General features: G+C 43.2%; 1 protein-coding gene across 1 annotated transcript; it reads left to right on the forward strand.

Annotated features, from left to right (window-relative positions):
* Nucleotides 1-1,248: 1,248 nt before the first annotated feature.
* ngfrb (nerve growth factor receptor b) lies at nt 1,249-25,824 on the forward strand. Its single transcript, XM_084040735.1, has 6 exons — nt 1,249-1,395; nt 4,934-5,075; nt 9,761-10,117; nt 20,065-20,302; nt 21,334-21,494; nt 22,069-25,824. Exons 1-6 carry the CDS (start codon nt 1,342-1,344, stop codon nt 22,410-22,412), a joined length of 1,296 nt encoding a protein of 431 aa, XP_083896861.1. The 5' UTR covers nt 1,249-1,341; the 3' UTR covers nt 22,413-25,824.
* The last annotated feature ends 60 nt before the right edge of the window (nt 25,825-25,884 follow it).

The raw sequence follows: 25,884 nt of genomic DNA on the forward strand, positions 1-25,884 counted from the left end.
AATTGAATCATCATCACTCAATGAATGTAATTAAATTATTCACATTTTCTTCAGGGGATTTAAAATCAGGCAAATATTGCAAACTTTATCCTCAGCAGATTTACTGAGCCAACGTTTCCTCCAGCTGTACATCTCCTCATTCAGCATATCAGTTATTCAGGCTGCACCATAACAAATTCAGCCATCTCCATATAAAAAAAAGAAGGACACAGATCATTTTGCTGCTGGGAAATTCGGTTTGAAGTTGTTTATGAGTGACACAATCACTCATAAACAACTTCCATCGTTACAACCAACGCGTTGAGCATGTATAGTCATGATCCCAACTGGCTTTGCTCTCTGGTTTATATCAGGCCACCATTTGGCCTGAGGGGTGTCAACGTAATCCAACAGTAGTTTGCTTCTTGTTATGCATAAAAGGCACCAGTGTTTCCGATAAGAGCATCCCGTGATTCCACTTAATGTAACATCAAAGAAAAAGAAAAACAACTTGTAGGCTTTTAGGAGGGTTTTTTGTTTGTTTGTGCCTAACTCTGTATAACTGTGTAATAATGGGATGAGGGATTAATTGCAGCATCATTACTGTGATTGCTGCTGGGAACGTCAGAGGACGCATACCTGCGTGGATCTCAGGTTTCTGCGTTAAAGGTGCATTCACACAGTCCGAGGGAAGCCTGTTGATGTGGCTGCTGTCTTCGGGCACTGATAGCGAAACAAGGTCAGATCAACACTCCGGGGGAGACTTCAAAGTCACCCCGCAGAAACAGACAGCAATCTGCTGGATCTCTTCCGTTTTTAGAAGGTATTCGAGGAAGTGGAAGTTTGACGGAAATGTAATGTAATCCTTTGTGTCACTTGCAGAGAGCTTTTAATTGCCATGTGATTAAAGTGGTTGGATCATCCCTGTGCATGATCGAAAAGAGAGCGCGCGCGCGTGTGTGTGTGTGTGTTTGTTTGCGCGCGCGCGTGTGGGCGCAGTGGGCGTGGGGAGGGAGATGTCTCCTTCCCCGAAGCCGTTGAGCTGAGCGCGTCTGTCATATGAGGCCAGTTGGAGGGAGAAGCGCACCAGAGGCGAACATCCAACGGGTCAATCTCAGGGACTTTATCCACCGACTGTATTCCTGCGCGCAGCCGCCGCAGCTTCTGGACTTGAGTGGTTCCTCCGCTGCGATACACACTTTGTAGCGAAGAGTTCCCCCTCCTCCTACAACCCCCCCATCACTTGAAGTTCACTCAAAAGAAGCGCAGCGATGACAGCCGACTTGATTTCACGTCGAAGTGACTGAGACCCGCATCTATCTCGCTGCCTCGCATCCGATCCGACCCGACCAGTCTGCGAGGATGCCGAGGAGACACGGGATGGGTTCCACGTTCATAGCAGTCCTATTTGGAGTGGTGAGTTGCTTCATGAAAAAAAAAAAAAAAAAAAAAAAAAAAAAGTGCGTTAAACGTGTGCCATAAACTTAATTTGGGGTAACACCTGCGCTTCCTGTTGGGGTTGAGAGTTTGAGGAACTAGTGTTTTGACTTTATAGGCTATAATTAACAGGCTTTTGCATCAAAGTCAGTTCACTTTAGACTACTATATGATTACATTTCACGAGTTCCATCTCTACTTGTAAAAGTGTAGATCTTTTAGGTCTGGGAAGGAGTCCGCGTCCTTGCACCTGTCCTGTCTTTCGGTCTGCCAGTGTGAAGCAGAGCGGGTGTCTGCAGCAGCCATACGGGTTGATACTCTATAGCTCCAGTTGCTGGATCTGTAGTTCCACCCTTCTCAGTTACATGTGGCCCTGCAGACGGCAGGACAATAACAATGTCACAGTGGCCTCTGTGGAGGAGCTCACTGATAAAACCGGCGCGTTTACCCAACTTTACTGTCATTTCCCTCCACGAGCAGAAGTCTCGAGAGTATGGAAGCTCTGGGGTATCACATTGTGGAATCTCCCTGATTTATCTCCCTGGAGGCCACGCAGGCCCAGGAAGGAAATATATTTTACCAGTGTCTTCCATCTGACAGGACATGGTCAGTCAGGGCTGCACAGCTTGCCAAGGTCCTAGTTAAGGAACAGGCTGCATCACTGATACATGACAGCTGCTGCAACTGATGGGTATGCATCCTCTGCTGGCTCAGCGCATGCAATATTGATACAACCCGAGCCATCCCCCCCCCCCCCCGTCGCTCTGCCTCTCCTCCTTTCACCTCGCACATCTCTGTTCTTCTCCATCTGTCCGTCTCTTCCTCTCACTTCGTAAGAGATGATGATTCAGCGTCGTTTAGGATGGCATTAGCTGTAATGTCATTGCCGGTGGTATTCCAGCAGCAGTTCAGGAGCCGGGCCTGGATCTTAAACTGGGCCCAGCTTATTGGAACGCCTGGTATAGTGGACCTCTAATGGTTTAACAAGCGCTGACAGCTGAGGTCTAGAGGTTAAGTGCCTCCAACTGCAAATTGACTGCAGCATTAGTAAGATTGGTTGCTTTGAAATTCGGCGTCCAGATGCTTCTGCACATGCTTCTGTTGTGAGCGCGCTGATCGACTTGTTCCTTTGCTGTAGCTTCAGGGAGATCGGCTGAACCTTCCATCCAAAAAAACCAGTTACAGCAAACTTGCAAGTCGAGCTGCAACTTGTTAAGTGCATCCCTTCTCTTTCATTCCACAAGCTATTTGCTCAAATCACATTACCCTCTAATTCATCCATATGTACAGTTTAGCGGTCATTAGTGATGCACTTTAATGAGAGTTTTTCCAGTCTTTGAGATGTTTTTTTTTTTTTTTTTTGCATCCACACCCAGAAGCTGCGTACAAGCAGAAGCCAAACACTGGAGGTTGGAGCATTTTTAAAACGCGTCAGTCAGACATTTTGGAGCAGGTTTGTTCACATGGGAGGCTGTTTATGCGGTTGTGCAGACAAATGCGTGCCAGTGGGTGTGTACAATGTATAAGGTGGCAGTTCAGGGGAAGCGTGTGTTGACGATTGATTTGATTCATCTCTGAATGCTTGTTGCGTAAAGTGTTTGCTTTGGTGCAATAAAGAGAGGGGTCAGTGGAGCTCTGATGACAGACACATAAAATGTTTTTAATTCGCTTCACTGAGAGAGTGTCACGTATCAAGGAAAATACATTTACGGAAAAAAATGTGCTCACTCATAGGGTTTATGCAAGTCTTTCCGACCAAAGATCTTAAACGACGTCAGAGGATTCACTGATTCAATTTTAGTTACACTGAGTTACAGTCTCTGCAGGATGTGAGATCAATGTCTTTGTTTCCCAAAAGTCTTCCTGTTGTAAAACCGGACCATTTCAGGAAATGTTTAGATATTATCATCAGGCACATCTCATGAAACATTTCACTCCAAGTTTCCACACAAAGCCAAAGATGCACTCTTGTGCATGGACAGCATGGTTAATTGAATACCGGAGGAGTTGAATGGGGCTGTGACATCATCAAGGGCAAGAGGGAGACGTGTGTGTGCACACAGACACGCATTATCTGTCAGCTGACTAAGAGGTGCCGGAGGGGACGCTTGGTGTTTTTGTGGAGCTCCTCTCTCGTCGGCAGCATTCCACACACAACTGAACTCTAACGGCTGATGAATTATGTCGAGTGTACCTCCTTCACGCTAAGACACCCCTTAGCGTTCACACCCTCAAACTCTTAGTAGGTGTATGACTCTGTCTTACTCACATTCAGCAGGCGAAATGGGGCGTGAACCATATTCAAATCAGGAAAAGATACTGTGTGATTGAGATTACTCACATGAGGAAACGGTAATAGGCTTTAAAATTGCATGCAGGCTACTGTTTATGAAATATGGGAGAAAAACAAGTTTAAGATACAGCTTTCCTTTGCCCTTTGATCTGTCAACCAGTGAGATATACTCTGAAGAAAATCATCAATAAAAACATCCTTCCTCATGTATCTGAACTGAATGAAAGACAGGCCTCTCCTCTGACACGGTGTCAGAGGGCAATCCCTGCATTTATCGAGGTTTGCTTTGGAGTTCGAGGCGTGCGGATGATGAAATTAAGACCCGGTGTGAGAAAAGGAAACGCCGTGAGTGTGCAAGCTTGTGTGCACTCTCGGGCACGCACAAACATCTTCACCTGTCAACGGCTAAGATAAAGCACTCGACAGGTCACTGAAGAATGCAGAGAAGACATAATCATAACCTGGTCTGAGTGTGTGCTGTGGTTCAGTTTACTTTTGTGAATGTCTGTCACTTTTAGGTGGCTGGGACTTTTAAAAAGCATTATATTGTTACCACATTATAATTATGGTTTGGTTTAAGTTTAAAGTCTTACATAAGCATAGGGTCATTGTGGGAAAACATGTTTCTAAATGTTTTGGTGACTGTTTAAAATGTATCTTTGCAATCTTACATTACAGGTCCCATGTGTCTCCAAGTTATAAGCAGTTAAATCAAAGAGTGGTTTTTCCTCCTGAGATTGTTTTAGCCGAATACTTTTAGACCCTCGATAAGGAAAAGCTATCTAGTATGTCACAAGAACATAGAAAATGGAGAAGAAACCCAGAACAATGGACATACTGGAGCTGAAATCTGCATTTTTTCACCCCCATATCATTAATCACACCCCCGCTTAGATTAATCTTGCAGCCTTTTGCGCAATCCTGATGCCTACGCTGGTTTAGTGGTTCCAAAATAAATCTAAAGGGACCCTGCATGATTAATTACAAAGTCTTTCTTTGTTTGTATTGCTTTTTCTTGTGAAATACTGGATGTTTTATCCCTCTTTATGACTTTCAGGCCTCTGAAAGTGGTGAAAATAAAAGGAAAAGCACTCTTTGGTTACACAAGGCTATGCATCGTTTTGAATGAGACAATGAATAAAGTTTCGTTCTTTGGAGACAATCTGGATGAATGAATGTACGTTTTCTTGTCCCACTCTGACTGATCTCTCTGGTGATTGGCAGGTTGGAGCTCTGGCCAATAATAAGACATGTCCGTCGGGCCAGTACACAACCAGCGGAGAATGTTGCCTGCAGTGCGAACCTGGCGAGGGTGTCGTCAAACCATGTAAAGCCACGCAGACTGTCTGTGCCCCCTGCCTTGACAGTGAGTAACGCAAGAAACAGCTGCACACACACACACACACACACACACACACACACACACACACACACACACACACACACACACACACACACACACACACACACACACACACACACAGATGAAGCTGTGGCGTTCACATGCCTTAATGCAGCGATAGTGAGACACACACACCATGTCATGTAGTCACCACAGTGGTAGCGATTTAGTGCTTCATCTGACACGAAAACCATTAAATTGCTGCCACTGTGACATTTCCTCTCTAAGTTATGTCTTCCTCATAAAAATCCAAATGGTTCAAACAGCATTTCGAAGTATGCAGGATCATAAATTACAGCAGTGTTCCTGCAAAGTTTGAAAAAGGATAAAAAAAACTCACTGCTGGTCTATAAAACTGTTCATAAATCTTGACGTGTCGATGATGGTTCCTGCAGTTTTTGGCAAAACGATCTTGTTTTATTAAGACATGAGTTAAGTTGCTGGAGCATTTATTTTGTCCAGTGGTAGTAGTTGTAACAGAGTGGTACAGTTGAGGCTGTCATTCGTTTTGCAGGAGTTTGGCCACAAATCAAAGTATTGAACAATTTTCAATTTTGACGTGATGATGGTGCTAAATGAAAATTCAAGGGGAGCCACCAAAGCCAATAATTTAATGCCAATCCATCTAGAACATTTTGAGATTTGGAGCGTGATGGAAAGTTGCAAGATCATCAAACTCATTATGATTCATCCTCAAAGGACCATGAATATCTGTACCAAATTTAACTGCAATCCACACAAGCTTCATCTAGATATTTTAGTGTGGACTGCTTGTCTGACATTGTCCCTAGTGTGGTTAAAATAGTACCATAATATTATATAATACCATAGGTTTTTACATTACCCAACATAAAATACCTCAAATATCATTTTGGATCAAATATTTTTTGTAGCCTGAAATCCTTACACTTATTCAGCTGCATGTCAGGACATAAAGTAGATGCCAGACCCTACTGTGTTCCTGCGTTACTGGCCCCTTCATGGCCCTTACCATGTAGGGAAGACAAGCTGTGCTGGACTACAAGACTTTATGAGGACAGTGATATTAAGAGGATGCAAGAGTGGGAGCGGCTCCAAATGTTGTTTCAGTGAGGGATATTTAGAGCATCGAAGTTATGCCACAGTGATTAAGATGTTGAGCAGTGTAGATTATGATTTCGTAAAGATGAGTGACCAGTCGCTGAAGAGCTCAAAATGATATAAGACATGTCTGCTTGAGTGTTGGGAAAACAAGTCAATATTTTTAAGGTGTTTTCATAACTATCGCTTGAGGTCAAAGGTCAGCGTGAGCCTGAAGAGACCAGGGTTGGTCCACTGCCAGTTACCACACTGTTCCCAGAGTTTTCCCCGTTTATCCTGCGCTAGGAAGTGGTTGTCAGCCTCCCTGGGTCAGTGAAGGATGGCAAACCCTGAGCCAAGGAGCCCCACAGTGAGAAAATGTTTCAGACTTGAGGTCATGAGAGAAGTCACAGAGAATGTGGAGATGGAGGAACATGTTTATTTGTATTTTGTGGGCTTCTTTGGAATTATTGATATTTTTATAAGTGTGTCTCTTACAAAAACCCTGAACTGCTTTTTCATAAACGATGTTCCATTTGTATAAAAACGATTTCACAGCTATATTCTAGGGTTTAGCCGCGTCTCTGGTGGTGCGGCGTTTGTTCTGCACAGACGTAAACAAACACAGACAGTAACGTGCTCTCCGAACCGACGGGAGGACAGACAGTCTCTGCACTGACTCATGGAAAAAGAGAAATATAAAGTGGATGGCTCTCCATCGGATAACATCCCAGTGATATTTTAAGAACACATCAAACACATTGATTAGATCGGTAATGCAGGCTGATAGAGCTGAAGTGTGTGTGGGTGTGGGTGTGTGTGTGCAGAAGCATTTTAACAACAACTTGTTTTCAAGTCTCAGCCATCTCAGCTACCTCAATTCACTAATCCTGGTCCCTGAAAACTGGGATTGTCCCATCACAGCTTAGCAACCGTAACTATGCACAACATTATAAAAGTGCACCTTTCTGTTATGAAATTAGGCAGCAAATGTTAGCATGTTTGACTAACTGGATAACTCCCTACTGTAGCCAATAACCCTAACGTTACTGCTGAGGATATATCATACTATATTATTTGTGGAGCTACAGGTTACATTAAATAAGCACCATTAGATCACACTAGCCAGCTACAGCTGATTAAATCTGCCAAAGACAGCCATCAGCTTGAAATGAGAAGCTTGCGTTTGTGTGCTTGACTTGTGTGTGAATGTGCTCGTGTGAGAATCGAAAGCTGTAGCAGTAAGGGGATCGTTATTTAATGAATAAATCATCAAAAACAAATGTTATTTTAGCATTTATCCATAAACACGGAGCTATTTCTTTTAATCGTTTGCCTATAATACATTTTGTTGTTAACACAAACTGTGACAGAAACTACTTACAGTCTATTTCTCATAATCCTCCCTAATAATTGTAATTCAACATCAACTCCTGCGTGTGTTGTTTCAGGCACGTTGGCCACAGCTGATAGCATCTAATCTGCACAAGCATCCGTTTAAAAAGAGACAGGCAGTGGTTTCCAGACAGCGTTCAGGCTTCATTTAGTGGATAGTTAACAGGGACCTGGCTGGTGTGCTAAAAAAGGAGGCCCAGCGCAGCTGAAACACATGGAGGAGTTTGGATGAATGAACAGATGGGTGGAGATGAAGCAGAGCAAGTACAGCTGGAATGGAGACAACTTCTCAGCCGGCAGCTAATGGTTCACACACACACACACACACACACACACACACACACACACACACACACACACACACACACACACACACACACACACACACACACGTCCAGGGAAACACACAGTTAAACACACACAGACACAAAACTCCCACACATTCACCAAACTCACACAACTCACTCCGTGTCCTTTTATGGGTGTTCAAAATAAAGGATTGAATGTTAGAGGTGAAAGTACTGTTACGATACGTCCGTCGATATGTCCCCCCCCCCCACCCCCCCCCCCCACCCCCCACCAAATGCTGCAGGCCAGCGTTATTAATGTATTGACTTGCATTATTGATGCATGGCATTATGATAATGGCTTTGAGAGCACTCATGGGGAGAGTGGGGTTGGGAGGGGGGGTCTGTTTGAAGAGAGGTTGGGTGATGCAGAAGATAATGTCTCCCTTAAAGACATAATTAAACAAAAATGTAAAAGGAGCCACATCGGACACCGCCAGTTTCGGACAGATTAATCTCAAATTACACATTCTCTGTTCTCCGGTTGTCTCTCCATTTGCCTCTGTCTCTGTCTGTCCTCATCTCTGTTTTAATCTCTGCATCATCGGGGACTTCTTCGTGGTTGGTGGGCCACTGAGCGGACCCAAAACTTGATATCCTACATCTATGGAGATCTAGAGCACACGGTTATAGTAGGAGCTCTAAATGAGGAGCAGCAATGACCCGCGTTTAGACAACGATGATGCTATCAGATGGCACTTCACGATGAAATATATTACGTTTATTTCCATGTAAGACAAAGAAAAGCTGTTGGAACAAGAAAATATTTGTCAGTTTTGCTGAAAATATGATCAACAGTTGATTTTTCTGTTGATCAACTAATCGCTTCATTGACCAATCGTTTCAAATCGAAATTAAAAAAATGTGTTGGACAGAATATGCTTTCAGTCTATCATGCCTGACCTTACTATTTCACACACACACACACACACACACACACACACACACACACACACACACACACACACTGCTCTTACAAATAGGTCTATTGCATAATTTAGTGTGTTTCCCAGTTCTCTATCCAGCCGAAATACAATTCCATAAAACATGCAATATTGATTGCATTCCCTGCAGATACATATGTCAGGTATGCAAAGCATTTATGAAACATTTTATGTATGTAAGTAAAAGAAAATCCTTGAAAAAAAAGATGTTTGCTGCTTAAACATAATCTTTTCTTAGCCAAAGTGACGTCTACGCAGCTACATATCCACCAGGGGAGATGACCCCAAAACTCAATTCCCATGTTAGTGTGACTTCGGAAAGCTGAGTCTACATTTGTTCACAGAAGCGAGCCCTCAAGTGGAGAAAAGACATTTTCCCACACAACAACTGTTAAGGCGATTTAAAGGAGAGGTTCTCAACTGGTCCTTAAGCCAAGGACTCCTCACAAGATAGAGAATATACATATACGGCGCTTGGCATTATATTTTACACTAGACTTGTTATTTGTAAGAACACAAAAATGTACTTGAAAGATATTACACATGCATTAAACATATTTGCACCATCTCAACACAGAATACCTATAAAAAAATGCAACTGAATCTTTTCTGCTTTGCACTTGTTTTGTCTACAGCACACTTCTTACATTAGATACACGAGTTAAAGAATGTCACTGTGAAAAAACTTCTATTTAAAATGCAAGGAACACACCCAAACAGACACCCATGAAAACACCAAACCAGGCCTTTACTTTTTTTTTATAATAAAAGGTAAACCCTACAAGACAAAGGTAAATTACAATACTTGCTGTAAATGGTTTTAAGGCAAGGGGTGAGGAAACAGAGGTCAAGTTTCTGGCAGATAAAAAGTTAAATGACCATTTTCTTGCCTCTCTACCTTCAGGTGAAACCTTCTCAGAAAACTTCAGTCACACGGAGAGATGCCAGCCCTGCACCATATGCACGGGCCTCCTCCGGATGAAGGCGCCCTGCACCGACGCCAACGACGCCACCTGTGTTTGCAACTATGGCTTCCATATGGGTAACATCTCTCAGCGGTGTGAACCCTGCACCAAATGTCCAGAGGGCCAGGGCATGCTGCTCAGCTGTGAGTTCGACCATGACACGGTGTGTGAGGAGTGCTCCGGGGACACATACTCGGACCAGGAGAGCTCTCGGGAGCCCTGCATCCCCTGCACCACCTGTGATGATGGGGAGCCGTTACAGCCCTGCAACTCTTTCGTTGATACCGTTTGTCCAGGTAAGAAAATGAGCTCACAGTGTACCAAATTAAGGCCCTGATATACTGCAGCACCTACATGTATGATCCTGGTTTTCCCACATTGGGTGTCTGTGACGATCACACACATGTATTCGGCTCGTACGCCACAGTTTGAGGCTATGTGCGGACTTGCATGGACACAAACAGTTGACAAAATGTATGTCATGCAGACTCTTGCAGCTTTGACATTTTGGGAATACGTAAATTAGATGAGAAGATCGATAGCACTCTATGTCCGGTAGATATGAAGCTAGCTTATCTCTAATATACTGGAAACAGCTCGGCTGCTTCTTAAATATCTTTCTGTCTTGCAATTTGGGTGAACTGGCCATTTAATCTGTGAAAGTGAAATTCCCCCCAAAAAATGATTTATTCTCTTAACAAGACACTCGATTCAATTGTTTAATGTATTATTTATTCTTCAGCTATTTAGCGAATGGCTGTGGGATGACCCTATCAAAACACTGGGCAGGTTCACCATGAACTTCTGTACAGAGCCAGTAAAGATGAATGATGGAGAGCGTCGCCTTCGGGTCAAGATGGCCTGAATAGAATCTATGTGAGCACATATTTCGCCGTCCAGCACTGTACGGTCACTACGATGCACTGGACACATAGTCGGATCATCACAGTGTGACACTCGACATTGTTGGCCTATCAACCTAAATGCCATGCCAAAGCGTGTCTCGTTGTCTTCACGGACTCATCCCATCCGCAGATACAAAGACCACACTCTTTCCGTGTTGAGGGTTTAGGAGGAGGTCACGTCTCTGAACGGAGCTCTGAATTTCTTTTATATCATTGCACCCTGTGGGTATCACACTCCGAATCACAGAAATTCCTTGCGACTGCAGTCACTGCTCATTCCAATGACCTGATGCCTCACAGATCAAATCAACGCTTTTGTGAAATGACAATGAAAGGGGTCTGTTGATCCGCCATGCAGTCTGTCGGAGCAGGAGTTTGAAGGATGCTGTTATCACAATGGCGAAGGCAGAGCGAGGCTCAAGCTAAAGGGGGTCCTTTGTGCCCCTCCCATGATCCCGTCTGGCCTGTGGAGGCTTTCGGTTTAGCCCCTGGGGGCTACTTGAAGGAGCTAGTAATGAGTAAAACTTATGGAGATTTGTCCTTTATTTATTTTTGTGACTTTTTCATCCTCATTTGGGGATTATGTTTATAGCATTGATGTGTAAACTGAAGTCACACTGGAGGATTTATGTTATTGAAAGGCTCTAAGTAATGATTTTGTACACAAATGAAAGTGGGCAGACACGGTATGGATTAAACCTGATTTTAACGGACAGATTTTAGAATAATGCTTGGTTTTGAGGAGGGTTATGATGTCAAATAAATTGCTTGAATGACAAATTACCCAGCTGTTGGACAAGTAGAGCCATGTCAGAAATATAGGTCAGCTGTTTTGCAGTTTGAGCAGCTCCCTGATTTGTTGCACTGTGGTATTCATAAAACCTTGATGCAAAGCATAAAGACCATTCACAGCTATTGGCAGGCCTGTATTCTGTTTTCAACTACAATAATAAGTTTGGGATTTCCTTTTTCAGTGTCATACAAAGAGTTTAATGGAGGTTTGATACGGAGGCTGTGCATTAAACAGAGAGACTGTTGGAGTACATGTAAGCTAGCGCTAACGCTAAAGGTGTTGGGAGGTAGTTGGCCTGGACCAAATATGTAAAATAACTCTGGTAACTCCGGCATAAGTCTCTACTAATAAGGCTACAATCAGGATTCAGCTGAGTTTAACAGCTTCATTGTGAAGATGGGACTACTGACGTACTGCTGTGTGCAGTCACGGGGCTGTTGTGGTCGGTATGCAGTATAGTAAGAGTAGATGCTAAACCACCGTGTCTCCTTTCAGATTTCTACATGTTCAACACAGAAAATCAGACATGTGAGCTGGAGAGATCGGAGATGGGCTGAGTAAATACAACAGAAAAGGATATTTGATAAGCAGAAGTGGACACAGCATGCATTGTATAGTTTTCTACCCCGAGTGCCCCCGCTGCCGTAAAAATCATCTTCCATTGAGGTTGACGCCTTAATGCAGCCTGAATCAACTTGCGGTTTGAAAGAGAAGTGTGGTGGATGGAGAGATGATTCATCCAAGATCAAGATATAAGGAGCCAGAGCCCCGAAACGAAAAACATCCTTCAGATAACTAACGCAGTCTACCTCATGATGAATGTGAATTAGCCGCGATGCCAGGCACTAGTGACACAGCTCGTCGTGTATGGGCTTCATCATCATATGTTATTCCTCGGTCTAACCCAATCATGTGCTCTTTATTTCTAATGTAATCTTTTTACTGAAGCACAAGCGTTATCAGCACTTACAAATCTGTAGTGCTGCCAGACGTCCATATCCATTAGGGTTGTGGAGTCGGGCGACACAGGCCTGAAGGCTAAACGCAGTCAGGAGGGTGGAGGGGTAGAGGGGGGGAAAGGCCACCGCCTGTGAAAAGACAAGTCGTAACTTGAGACATTGGAGGCATAGTTTTAAGTGAAGGTGGAGGAAACATCACCTTGATTATTCTGTAGGTAATCCTTAGAGAGGAAGCTTCATTTGGATGGTTGGAATATATCGGAGTTTAGGCCAGGGGTGTATTTTACCCTTTATGTACAAGCCCAGCTGCTACGTGGGGTTGTAAATGTAATTTCCTCCCACACTTCCGAAGACATTAGTGGTTTGTTTTCAGTCTTACGAGGAAAACAAACTCACCCTCTTCATCTCTCCGACGGTACGACAAGCTAATACCGACCAGACTTTGTTACGCAACACCCACGGAGTGGAGGGTTTAAAGGCAAGATGCTTATCGAAAGAAGTGTGATATGAATCCCACTCTTCTGCTGCCGAGCAAGGTCAGAGGTTGAAGGTCATTCGAGGCTTGTACGGGGAGGTGGGGCTCTTTGTGCGAAGAACAGGCAGTGTGAGTTTCCCCTCCGGGGGATGTGAACCGAACAGCACGGCATAATCCCCACAATCCTTTAAAGGGTCACAACAACACGACGACAAGTGAAGTTGATGAGCGCTCTTATTATCCGGCCCTCAAAGTGACATCTACTGCGTTGTCATAAATCTGCTCAGACCAACCAATACTGTACGGGTCGATCCTTTCTGCTACGCAACTGCAAATTAGTTTTTAATAAATGTAATGGCAGATTACATTCTCAATTAACATAATGAGGAAATGTTAATTAACCTATCTGGCAAGATACATCATATACCAGTAAAATGTTCCCTGACTTTGTTTTCGAACAAAATGTCATAGCAACCACAGCATTGTTACGTGTCTTTACAGTTACGTTGCAGGTTAGAAATGTAATTCTAGGTGATGGGGATGAAGAGATGGAGTGGTTTGCTTTGCAGAGGACAATAACACAATACTAGGATTGGTAACAGGATAATGACCCTCAATCCAAGAGAGAGATTATTTGAAAATGCACCATCATTATGTATGGCCATTTAATGCTGAAGTACTGTGTTGCTCATATGCGTTGAATCACCCAATTCTTGAGTTTGACAGACACGTGGCTGGCTGTTCTCATCAGCTTGAGGCTTTTGGCTATGAGCCCTCAAGGCTAGTAGGGGGGGCAGATCTTCCACAGTGTTCCTTTTTGAGATTGGACACAGGGTTTACTGCGCATACGTGGTCTGACCCGTCACCCGAAGCCTGGGTTTCTGGTCGTGTGGCAGCACGGGCAACAGGTTTAGGTTTGGCACACGTGCAATTATAATTCATGCACATACACGCACAGAAAGGAAGTTTCGAGGATTACTCAAATCCAGGTCACGAAACACACACACACACACACACACACACACACACACACACACACACACACACGTATGGATGCAGACGGGCACCGATACGCCTTGCTCCAAAAATCAATAAGATGACTTATTGAACATTACAGATCTGAGACGGCATATGGAAGGATGAAGGTCGAGCAGGGTGCGGTTGGGAGGAAGCGTAAGGGGGGAGGGGGAGGGGACAGTGATTGGACCGAGTGCATTTGGTTATTGCGTTGATAGGTGAGTAGGAGGGAGGAGGGAGCCGTTTCCTTCCTGAGTTCGGTTGACCTTAATGATCGACGCTGCCCTCCAGAAATCAAAAGGCCTGTTCTGCTAACCAGCCCCATGCACAGCACTCCAGGCCAGGTCAACTCAGTCAAGACAGAAAAAGTGGACGCAAGCAGAATGTGGAGGGACTGAAAGAGAGAAGGAGGGAAAGGGAATGGTGGGGAATGAATGAGGCAGAGGGGCTTAATTTTCTTGATCCATGTCAACAGACTGGTGCATGTGCATTTAGCCATTCAGTAAGCCTAGCTCCCCAGTTACTGTTGCTATGCACGTCTACCACTGCTTATATGCAGTTTAAAATGATACGAGTGGCATATTTCATAGTAAATTATTAAACAATGGGCCCTAGGTTGATAAAAGCAGCTGCTTTTGAATCCTATTTAATCACGTGTTTCACGTTGTGAAAGGGATCTTTATGATGCAGCTGATGGCTACATATGATATCCTACTGAAAGTCTGAAGTGAGAGCTGCCTTTCCGAGACAAAGGGTAACAGTTGATGATCCATGGAGAAACTGTGAAAAAGAAAAAGCTGTGTTCTTGTATCGCAGTGCAGAGCTAGTTGGTTTAATAGAAATATCGTGTAATATGTTATCTCAAACTGTTATTTTGTCGTAACATAACCCTGTTTAGCTGCTTAGCTCACACACTGGACAAGCGGACAGAGGTTAGATTTATGCTGTAGTGTCTGTAACATAAGGTTTCCCCTTTCACATTACACGAGAGAAAGGCTTTTAGGATGAGGATGAAAGTAGCAGGGGTTGCCTGGGTGCAAACTTCCCCGGATAATAATAAATAAAGAGAATTAAGGGCAGAACACAGTTGTTACGTTAGCCTACACCATGGTTACACTTTTGCTCTTGTAATTTTCAGTAGAGCGCCATTCTCTCTAAAAATCAAGTGTTGTTTTTTTCCACAACGCATAGTTACATTTGCTGAGCTACAACTCAACAATCACAGTCCGTGGGAGGGGCTTAGTGAACGGCCAATTCCAGCAAGCATCCGACAGGCAGAGAAAGAGAGAAAGACAAATGGGAAAAATGATAAAGGGCAAAATGCCATCGACATGTCTGATTTCCTGCGTCCAGAGCATTACCACATCAACAGCTATAGAAGATAGAAGAATCAACCAAGCACTCTGACGAAACAGTCCGTTCATTGTGTGGCTACAGCTCGGTCTCCACATATCTACTGACTTATATCTCTACTGGCTCTATGGGCACAGCTGACCTTCCCGGTTTAACCCTTTGGCTCCCTGCTCCACACAGTACGAGCATTGTAACGATGGCGGAAGTTTTAAAGTCGACCGTGTCCGTTTATCTGCTGCCAAACGAGGATTCGACCCCATATGGCGATGACTCAGTCTCCTGAAGTCGCCTGCCATCCCAGGAATTTGCCCCTCGACATTCCAGCGGTAAATTGGAGGTGGTCTGACATAAGTGGGCCATTCTGGTCCAAGGGTGACCACAACACTTGTGCTTTCCCTCGTGCCGTCGATACTCCGCCAGAAGTTGTGCTGTTTTGTCATTGTGAGGATTTACAATATGTGAGATTGTGTCTCTGCCAAGACTTAATCTAAGTCATATCCAACGTCTCTGCCATTGTGGTCTAGAGATGAGTTACTGAAATGTGTCATCAAGAAAGAATTTTGTGTTGTTAGGGTTAGGGGCTTATTTGATGAATTATTTCTGTCATACTGAAAGCAGTTTTTTTTAGGTTTTCCACAATTCATGCGCCAACAACTAATACAGAGATGCCCTTTTGTATATCGTCTGCTTAATTTTGCTATTACTAATTGGCTACTTGGGTCCAAACAAACCAACTGGGTTTATTTTTTGTGAAGAATAATCAATTTTGCCAACACCAGCACATTTCAGAATAAAAAAATGTGGTTCCACTTTCTAATAAAGCACCTAAAAAGAGTTTATACGTAACTAGTGGCTTTAATAATGGTTAACACATCATTTAGTTATGCTTAAAAGATCAGTTATAAGTCATTAATTAGAACAGATTTCGAAAAAGTGAAAACTGACTGATTAGACTTTATGACCTTTATGACATTAACTTAACTGACTAACTGAATAATTATTATCATAGCTGACCAATCATTCCTAATATTCATAATACATGCAGTCAACTACATTATTCTCAAATACAAAGCATAAACACCAGCCAAAATCATTTTTCACGAGGCAACTAGCAACCCAACATATGATCTTATTGATTGTGTTGAACTGATATGCCATAACTCATTATTAAATGACTTACTAACCATTAATAAAAGGCAAGTTGTTAGACAGTGGCACCAGATATTGAAATAAAAAGATCCATAGCTGAGCAGTAGATACATGAAGGGAGGAGAACAGAGCACTGCAGGAAAGGAAAAAGAGCTAGAAAGAAGCTTGAAAGAGCGGAGCGAGGGAACAGATGCTGAGAAGGTGGCCTGGTCGATAAAAGCGATGGAGTTACTCCTCTGCACTCTCGGTTTTCTCTGGTTGACCTCTACGAGTGCTGATCACATTCTGCCACAGAACAGGCACACACACACACACACACACACACACTGTACAAATTCACAAACATGCATACGCATTCAAAGGCTGATTGAACATGGAGAGAAAAATTAGATGGGTCATCTAAGGTAGGAAGCGAGAACCCGAGGCCTCTCGAGGAGAAAAGAGAAATGTGAGAACGAGGAAAGGGACGGCGGATCGAAAGAAATCACAAACGAACGCGGTATCAACAAAACAGGGGCAACAGCATTCTTCAGTAATCTACGTTTATCCCCTCACTTGTGCTTGTTGTAACATAAAGATTTCAAAAATGTCCGTGAAGGCGTTACGTTGGGCAGGTCCTGGCAGCAGTCTGGCGGCTGTGCTCAGGTGTAATGACATAATGATAATAAAAAAACAAAAACATGTTGCGTCGGAAGCCCTGCCTTTTCCTTTCTGCGTAACTTTTCAAGTATATGGTGCACGGTAACAGCAGCAACACCTGTTTGAAAGAGGTTGGAATGACGAGTTTAACTCAGGCGTGGCTGCCACAGAAAAACCCCACACATACCAAACACACACACACACACACACACACACACACACACACACACACACACACACACACACACACACACACACACACACACACACTCTGAGTGCACATGTGAGAGCAACAAGTTCTCTCTATATAATTACTCATCTAATGCTGGCAAGAACACATGTGCCCGGATTTCCAGTCACACGTTAACCATTAACGGACAAAGCAGGGAGGAGAATTCCAGCAATTTAACCAATCAAATAATACTTAACAATAAAGATAATGAACGGTTTGTTGACAGGAGTTACAGTTCACTTATCCTCTCATTTTGACATCTTTCAGTTTTTAGAAACTTAATGACAAGCTGCTGCCATGTTTTGCTTAGTAACACAGATCCTCCAGGTTTGCACTCCTGTAATTTATATATGAAAGCACTGAGAGGTTTAAATGCTATTTAATTCATATTCAGGTGTTAGCATAGAGTATTATAGAAGAATAGTTCAGGAGATGATCATATTGATGAGGCATATAGGCCGACTGAGATATAGCATTCATGCCATAAATTATAATAGTGATTAACTGTAAGAAAGAAAACAAACAGTGATGCTAATGAAGAATGCATATATATATAATATATAATAAGTTATATATAATAAGTTAACTCTTTGTGATGGAGCATTTTTTTAAACAATATTCTATAAAGTTGTCTGTTTGTCTAAGGCATACAATTTTTTCCTCAGCTTATTTTTTAAAAGATCTTGAGGCCATTTTTTTAAATACAAGATTTCACAGGTTTGACTTAAGGTTACAGCATAAGGGAGTCGTTGCAGATCTTATTAACATGTACCATCATTATAATCCTCAGACTGAGAGCAGCAGCCCAGTAACCACTGAGCTCTCTGCATAGTGGAAACAAGCTGAGCTCAGCAGGAGAAGGTCACTCTCCTCTCATGCCAGACCATTCAATGTGAAAGGATGAGTTCAGTAAAAGGCACTTAGGGCCCTGCTTTAACTGTTAATCATAGAGGGAGGGAGACCACAGTGATGTATGGACTAAAAGGGAAGGATGGATGAGATGAATGGAATCAAATATATTACCAAGAAGGTTAGCCAATGATGGTATGTCGACCATCAATGGAGGGGCTCAGGGGGGAGGTGGAAAAGATGCAGTGAGAGAGAGAAAAAAGAAGAAGCAGTGTCCAAAATGACCATAAGACAGATTGACAGAAGAGGAAACGTCTGATACGAGCGAGCAAAAGTGTAGCCAGCGGGGGGAAATGGATAGAGAGAGAGGATTGAAGGATGAAGAGATGGGGAGGGGGCATTTGTGTTAGACAAAGAAGATTTCTGTCAATGAATGGTGTCTGGTTTCGTGTGTGTGTGTGTGGATGGGGGGCCGAAACAGTCAAGTAGAGAAAGACAAGCCACAGTGGTGTGTATGTATCTGTGTTTGTCTATGCAGGAATACTGAAGAGGACGGGAAGGAATTTGATACGCTGCAGTGCAAAATCAGGAGCCGGCCTGTATGTGTGTTTCTCAGGCACTTTATTCACATATATTAGCCAAATATATGGGTATTTTAATTAAAGAGTACGTCCCCTTTACTGAAATCGCATTAAATATGACGCAGTAGACCCGTCGTCTTTTCTCCATTTCATATTCTACTTGCTGGTTAAAATCTGGTGCCTACATTACCCATGATGCAACTCAAAATAGAAATCGGATGTAATATTGGCACATTACACGGACTGAAGAATAGTAAAGCAATGAAAAGGTGAGGCAAAGGCAGTTGAAGGTTGAGAGTACTTTAAACATAAAAATACATTTACTCACACGTCAACTAAAACTGAAACGGTGAAACGGAAAATCCTGCCGGGCAGCATTTGTCCGGTTAGGTTTCAGAGTAATACGACACCAACATTATCATAAGACTTATTTTTAGCGGGGGGGGGGGGAAATCAATGCCTTAACAGGCGAAGGATTAAGAATGATGGACATTCAGCATTGTAAGTTAATAGGATGTTCAGTATATTGGTGTTACCATAAAGTACTTCCACAATCACATCCTGAAAAGCCCCGCAGCCGCTCCGTCATCCATCTAAATAAGCTCTTATTAGAAATGTTTTCACCTCATTAGTGAGAAATGGGCGCCTGGCGTCCAGCAGCTCTCCTGAGGTATTTAGAGCCCTTTGAAGCCAACAGGATGATTTCCTGTTGATGATGTGAGTAACTGTAAGAAAGTGACAGGCGAGGAGCGGTTTCCACATCCGCGGCGAGGAGCAAACACGTCCGCTTGGCGTTAATAGTCGGAACAAAGCAGGAACTAGATGGACACGCTTGCTCTTACCCACGTTAATGGCTCCCTGTGGGGGGGGATGACCAAGTGATGTGGGATGTAATGTGTGGGTTTGCTTGTGTTTGTCGAATAAGAGAGACATCTATGGTTAGAGTCTATGGTTATGGAGTGTGTGTGTGGGGGGGGGGGGGGGGGGGGGGACGCCATAGAGGGTCTAAATGTCATATATTAGTAGCCATATTGAAATCTTGGACACAATTTTCAAATCATATCTTCAAGCTGAAAATATTCCGATCCGCAGGATATCAACAGCATGTCCCTCCATCTGCTGCGACTGATGGTGGGGCAGACTTTGGCCTGAAGGGGTTTCACTCTGCGCTGCCATTTTACATTTTAAAAGCTTAGAAATTAACTTCCTTGGATTTGTTTAGAGATGAAGTCCAGCTTGTTATTTCAGTTGCAAAGCCCTCAACTTTACTATTTTGCTTCCGTTCTCACAGTTCCTACACCTTATGAAGATACAGCGTCTCCCACGCCCTTCATGAGTAACTCCACGCCCACCTATGGAGCCATTCCACCGGACGTCATCTCATCAGAGGGCCCTACCGACACCACCACCACCACTAATAGTCATTCCCAGGAGCCGATCTACCATCTGAACGACAAGCTCATCCCCATCTACTGCTCCATCCTGGCGGCTGTCGTAGTCGGCCTTGTGGCCTTCATCATCTTCAAGAGGTGAGTGACAGAGAAGAGACGCATGAAACACAATTTGAAGCGAAAAAAAGATGCAAAAAAGCACATGATTTGTGACAAGTCATGTAACATAAAACATTTTGAATAATTGAAATACTGCCCCAATGCCTTGACGTCTATGGATTGCACCCGTTCTTCCTGTCAAAGTAAAATATTAAAGTTACGTTTATAACTATCTTTAAAAGAGAAAAGTGAAATGCATCACTTGAAAGGAAGAGAAACGAGATCTGATGCATATGGACAACAAAATCCAATCAGATTTTTGAATTTCCGCAGCTTCATATTTAATGAAATCATCTGCTGCTTTTCTGGATGAGAGCACACTTACTGTTGTCCTGTAGGTCCCAATATGGTCTGTTAACTCTCTTCTCGTGTATTTGAAACCCGTGCTCTTACTATGGGAAGGCAGTGTTGCAAGTATATACATTCAAGCAAACAGATGAACACGGATACTGACACAGTTTCTCCGGCAGTTTAACGGCAAAGCCAGATAATTCCCTCATCAGATCTTGATGAACTAATTATCCAAGAAAATCAAAGTTAAAACTTTTAAATTACAGGCTGGTCCAACTTGCGTGAATTTCATCACAGCAACTCATAATGTGACTCAGTAATGCGTTTGACCTCCGAGTGCAGTCCAGACAATGTCTGGGCATGCTCCCGATGAGTCGGAGGATGTTGTCCTGGGGGATCTCCTCCCAGACCTCGTTCAGGGCATCAGTGAGCTCCTGGATAGTCTGTGGTGGATGCATCAATACATAACGTCCTGTAGGTGCTTAATTGGATTCATGTCAGGGGAACTTGTGGGCCAGCTGATAGCATCAATGCCTTCGTCATCCAGGAACTGCCTACACACTCCCACTCTCACATGAGGTCGGGCTGGTCCTGGACCAGCAGGAACCCAGGGCCCTAAATGGAGACATTGATATCCCTGAAGTTTAACTGACTTGGTGTTATACTGTGTTGTGATAAGATGTCAATGTTCACTTCTATTCCGACTCTTTTCCCCTCAGGTGGAACAGCTGTAAGCAGAACAAGCAAGGAGCCAACAACTGCACAGCCAACCAGAACCAGACGCCGTCGCCCGAGGGAGAGAAGCTGCACAGTGACAGCGGCATTTCCGTGGACAGCCAAAGTCTGCAGGAGCAGCAGGGCCAGACACAGGCACAGACAGGTAACACAATAAAACCTCTAACTAAACAGAGGCCACTCCCTTAATAAATCCGTTATTAATTAATCAAACCATGACACTTAAATTGGGCGTAAAGACATTTCTGCCCAAAAGTCAGTGTGTGTCGCTGAATTACTTTCTTCTAATCTGCAAGTATGTGTGCTGGGTTACTGTGGGTGAACACAGAGACTGCACCCTGAACTGTCCCATCGCGTCCAAAAGTGAAGAATTTCCCCTCAGGAATGAGGCGTCCAGCGGCTTCACCTGGAATACAACATTTCAAACTTACTGTAGCAAATCAGCAAACACGGATTACAGCACTGACAGAAGTACATGTTTGTTTTTTAGGCGGCATGTGCTCCTGGCAGTTTCCTGTCCTGGCCTGACAAACCAGTTTCGAGCAAAATGAGGACTTTTAAAAAACACATGCTTTTTCCAGATTACGGCAGAAAAAGAAAAACAAAGTTAAGCAAAAAGGAGGAAAACAGCATTAAGCGCCTCTTGTAGGGATACCTTTATGTGAATCATAGGAGAATATACTAATAATTAATAAATAATAAACTTTTCTCTCTCACAGTTGTCACCATGGACGAAGAGCCTTGTTTGCTCCTTCCTCTCCACACCAGGGAGAAAGTGGAGAAGCTGCTGTTCAGGGGCGGCGAAGGAGACGACTGCGACCACATGGAGGACAGCGACTGGTGTAACCTGGCGGGCCTCCTGGGCTACGAGGAGGAGCGGATCGCCACCTTCCAGCAGGAAGAGCATCCCGTCCGCGCGCTCCTGTCGGACTGGGCGAGCAAGGACTGCGCCAGCATCGACACGCTGTGCACGGCTCTGCGCAAGATCAACCGCGACGACGTCGCCCAGAGTCTGGTGCTGAGCCCGACCGCCGCAAAGCCCACCGCCACTTCCGTAGTGTGATGTTAGCCTAACAGTGAGCGAAACCGCCTTAAACCTTAATATCCTCCCCATGGCCTCCCTCACTCCACATTATTCATGCTCGAGCTGCTTCAAGCTATTCTCTCATGGAGCCAGCAGGCAAAAACACTGTGAGTCCTGAAGAATCATTTCATTGCCAGTTATTAGACAGAAACTAATCAAGCCAAAGCCCTTCCCTTTACCATCAGGAAATGCTTACAATCATTCATTCTCGCATTTTAAAAGCCACAAAGCCATTGAGGAAGGAGACTGTACATTATTATTATTACATTTTTGAGCCTGGAAAGCCACATGCCTTTCCACATTATTTACCATCCAGCTGACCGTCCTCTGATTTTATTAGCCATAGTTCAGCGACGGGCTTTGAGCTGAATTTGTCGTGGATCCCTGGCTCTTCCATTCCTACAACTCGACCCTCCGCATCTTTATACTTAAACATTCATAGTTTGCACCGTATAGCATTCAAAAGCCAGGGTTGTATATTCAATTGTTACTTTTTAAAATCTATGTTACCAAAGAGGTGGAAACATTTTGAGACCTGCCAGGCGACATTATTTACATGCCGTGTTAGACGTAGTTAGGTTGTGACATGGCTTGCGTCTGTTATTGCTTCCCCCGACGAGGCCTGCATACCGCAGAGTATCTGGATCTTTGCAAATGTGACAACCTGAGGAAGGATGCTTGGACGCTTTTCAAATGAACCTGTTCTCCTTCAGCAGAAAACTAAAGTCAGGATATTTACTCTTATTTTAAATATGTGAGCTGCAACACACGGGGGGGGGGGGGGGGGGGGGGGGGGAATCGTCCTCAGCTAAGGGGTTTCTGCAGTTTTTTTCCAGACAAATGCTGTAAGAACTGCTGGCTGGACTTTGCCAACGAGGTGGTCTGTGAGGCGGGTCATTGACAGAGGCAACACGAGACACTATTCTGCGTGCTCAGGCCTATTTGCATAACACAGGAGCTCGGACTGAGACTCCTTCACGCTGGCCCGGAAAAGAGACGGACGTGGAATTCATGTAACAACTATGTAGGAAGACAAATGCACACATCATACTGTACATACATACACATATAGACCAGAAGTATGTAACCATGCATGTACTATTCCAACACACACGAGCACACACTCGGATCATGTAGATTTACATTCTTATTCATTGTGGAAGATGCAGAAAACTTCAGATCCTGCCATATACTGTATGGAACACTCGCTATATTGTTTGATGTCATTATTAGAAGCTAATATAAGACTCCTGTGTCTTTGAAAGGTATGTCTAAAATCCATATAATTTGTGCTATAGAATTCACAGTAAACAGCATGCAGAAACTATCAACTCATTGTCAAAAACAAATACGTAAAACAAAAAATACCAGGTTTTCTATGATTTTTTCGTCTAATTTCTCAGGGTATCTTAAATGATTGTGTTACTGCATCATTATAAAGCTTATTATTGTACCCCGGTCGACACTGTGTTTATCCAAAGCGGCGATTCCTGCGACTGACAATCCTTCAAACGGGTGAATAAGAGAGGGGAAATGGGCCAGAGACAAAAGAAAAACGGTGTCTTGTTTCCTTATTGTTTGTAACAATGACCTCTGGATAAAAGGCAAGTCAGTGGAGACATAAGTCAAAGAATGTGGGACGATCAGACCGATGGAAAGCGGAAAAGGTTTTGGATTACTTAAATGTAAAGGTGAAAACCCCCACGCTCTCCATTAGCATTGATCCACTTGTTTAAGCATGCGTTTCTCTCCTCGTGGCCGTAAAGTGCTTTTTAACATCGTTGTTGTGCTGCACCTATTTCGTTTGTCCAACTTCAAAAATGTTGATATGATTATGCCACTAGCACCTATTTGTTTTCTTTGTTTTTTGGGGGGTGGGGGAAATATTTGAAGGAGCAAATAGCTTACTGTGTTAAATTTACCTATATCACCGACTTCATCTGTTACTTTCAGCGACAGATTGTACATCGTTACTAACCACTAGCACCAAGCTTCATGCCGTAGTGTTACTTTAAATGAAGGTATTCTCACTTTACTCTCTAGGGGTTGTTGTATTTTAATTCCCTAATAACAGTAAATGGTATTATGTTTCTCTCCGTCGTAGATTTGAGTACTTATGTGTGTCATTTTGTACGTCTGTTTTGCATCTCAAGTGCCTGGGAACTATTTCAGGTGTCAGCTGATGTTGTATATTTGTTGTTTTTAGAAATTTTTGGAAGTATATGTTCTTTAGTTGATTTTTTTTAAACTTGTAAATAATTTTCTAGGTTTTAGAAGGCTCTACTGTACAATATCTATGTGAATGGGATGTTGTTACAATATCAATGCTGATTGTTTAAAAAGGGTAAGAAGGGCAAAAGGAAGGTAGGTGCCTTTGTGAGGTAGACTGCTTTTTTTAACTTTTTTTTTTTAAAGAAATGATTATAATCAGGTGTAGGGTATTAATGCAGTGCGTCATCAAGAAAAGACATGAATGGGGAATACACATTTAAAATACCTTTAATGCCATCAGAACTGTAAAAGCTCTTAAACGTCCATTTAGAAAAACACCACCTGCCACCACAACTACTCAGACAACATTATAGCACACTGAGTGCCCGCTTGAGTGCCCTGTACAATAAGTCAATCATTTTGCATTAGGATATTTTGGGAATGCTTATTAGCTTTTTTTTGCCTAGTCAGCTGACAAGAGCAATACCACTTTCATATGTGTGTGTGGAAGACTGGAAACATGAGAAACACCTAGCATGAATCTGTAAAAGGGCAACAAAATCTGCATAACAGAACCTGTAAAGTGACTTAGTTGGCTTGTTATATCTCATTTGTTTAATCTGTAAGTGAAAGACAGCACCAGGCTAGCTGTTCCCCCCTGTTTCCAGTCTATTTTTAGCAGACAGAGACTTATTGAAAAAGCTACACATAATTGAATATGCCAGAGAAGGACCTTCCCTGAAAGCCCTTTGTTCATTGAGCTAGATCTTATTCAACACCATCTTCAGCGTTATGAACCGTGACAGAAGATGGAGGCTTTTTCCTTTGACAGTATTTGTTTAGTTTGATAGATATGAGGGATTGAATTGAATGACATTGATTTGTGTGTAGAGTAACAACCCAACTGAAGGTGAACATGTCATGATATTGCACTCGATAGTTACAAAGTAGTCATGCAAGGTGGGGGTTAACTAAAAGACTGTTTTTTTATTTAAAAGAAAAAAGCCCTGGTAATATAGCTCATGTTGACAAGACCCACCAGAGTGCACCAGGACTGAATTGTACAGATATGAGAAATAATGAATGTTCCTTGCATACTAATACTGTACTATACCTAATGTGAATTTGCAAAATTCCTACATCAGACAAGCAGTAACCAATAATAAAGCTCTTAAATCCACTCATACCCTGGATTGACTCAACGATGCACACACAAACATAAGAGTGAATGCACTTGCAT

This window comes from Eutrigla gurnardus, assembly GCF_963514095.1.
Source record: "Eutrigla gurnardus genome assembly, chromosome: 22".
NCBI lineage: Eukaryota > Metazoa > Chordata > Actinopteri > Perciformes > Triglidae > Eutrigla > Eutrigla gurnardus.

Coding starts and splice junctions, on each gene's coding strand:
- ngfrb (XM_084040735.1), top strand. CDS start 1,342: ATGCCGAGGAGACACGGGATGGGTTCCACGTTCATAGCAGTCCTATTT. Junction 20,303..21,333: donor GCCTTCATCATCTTCAAGAG/GTGAGTGACAGA, acceptor TTTTCCCCTCAG/GTGGAACAGCTGTAAGCAGA. Junction 21,495..22,068: donor CCAGACACAGGCACAGACAG/GTAACACAATAA, acceptor TCTCTCTCACAG/TTGTCACCATGGACGAAGAG.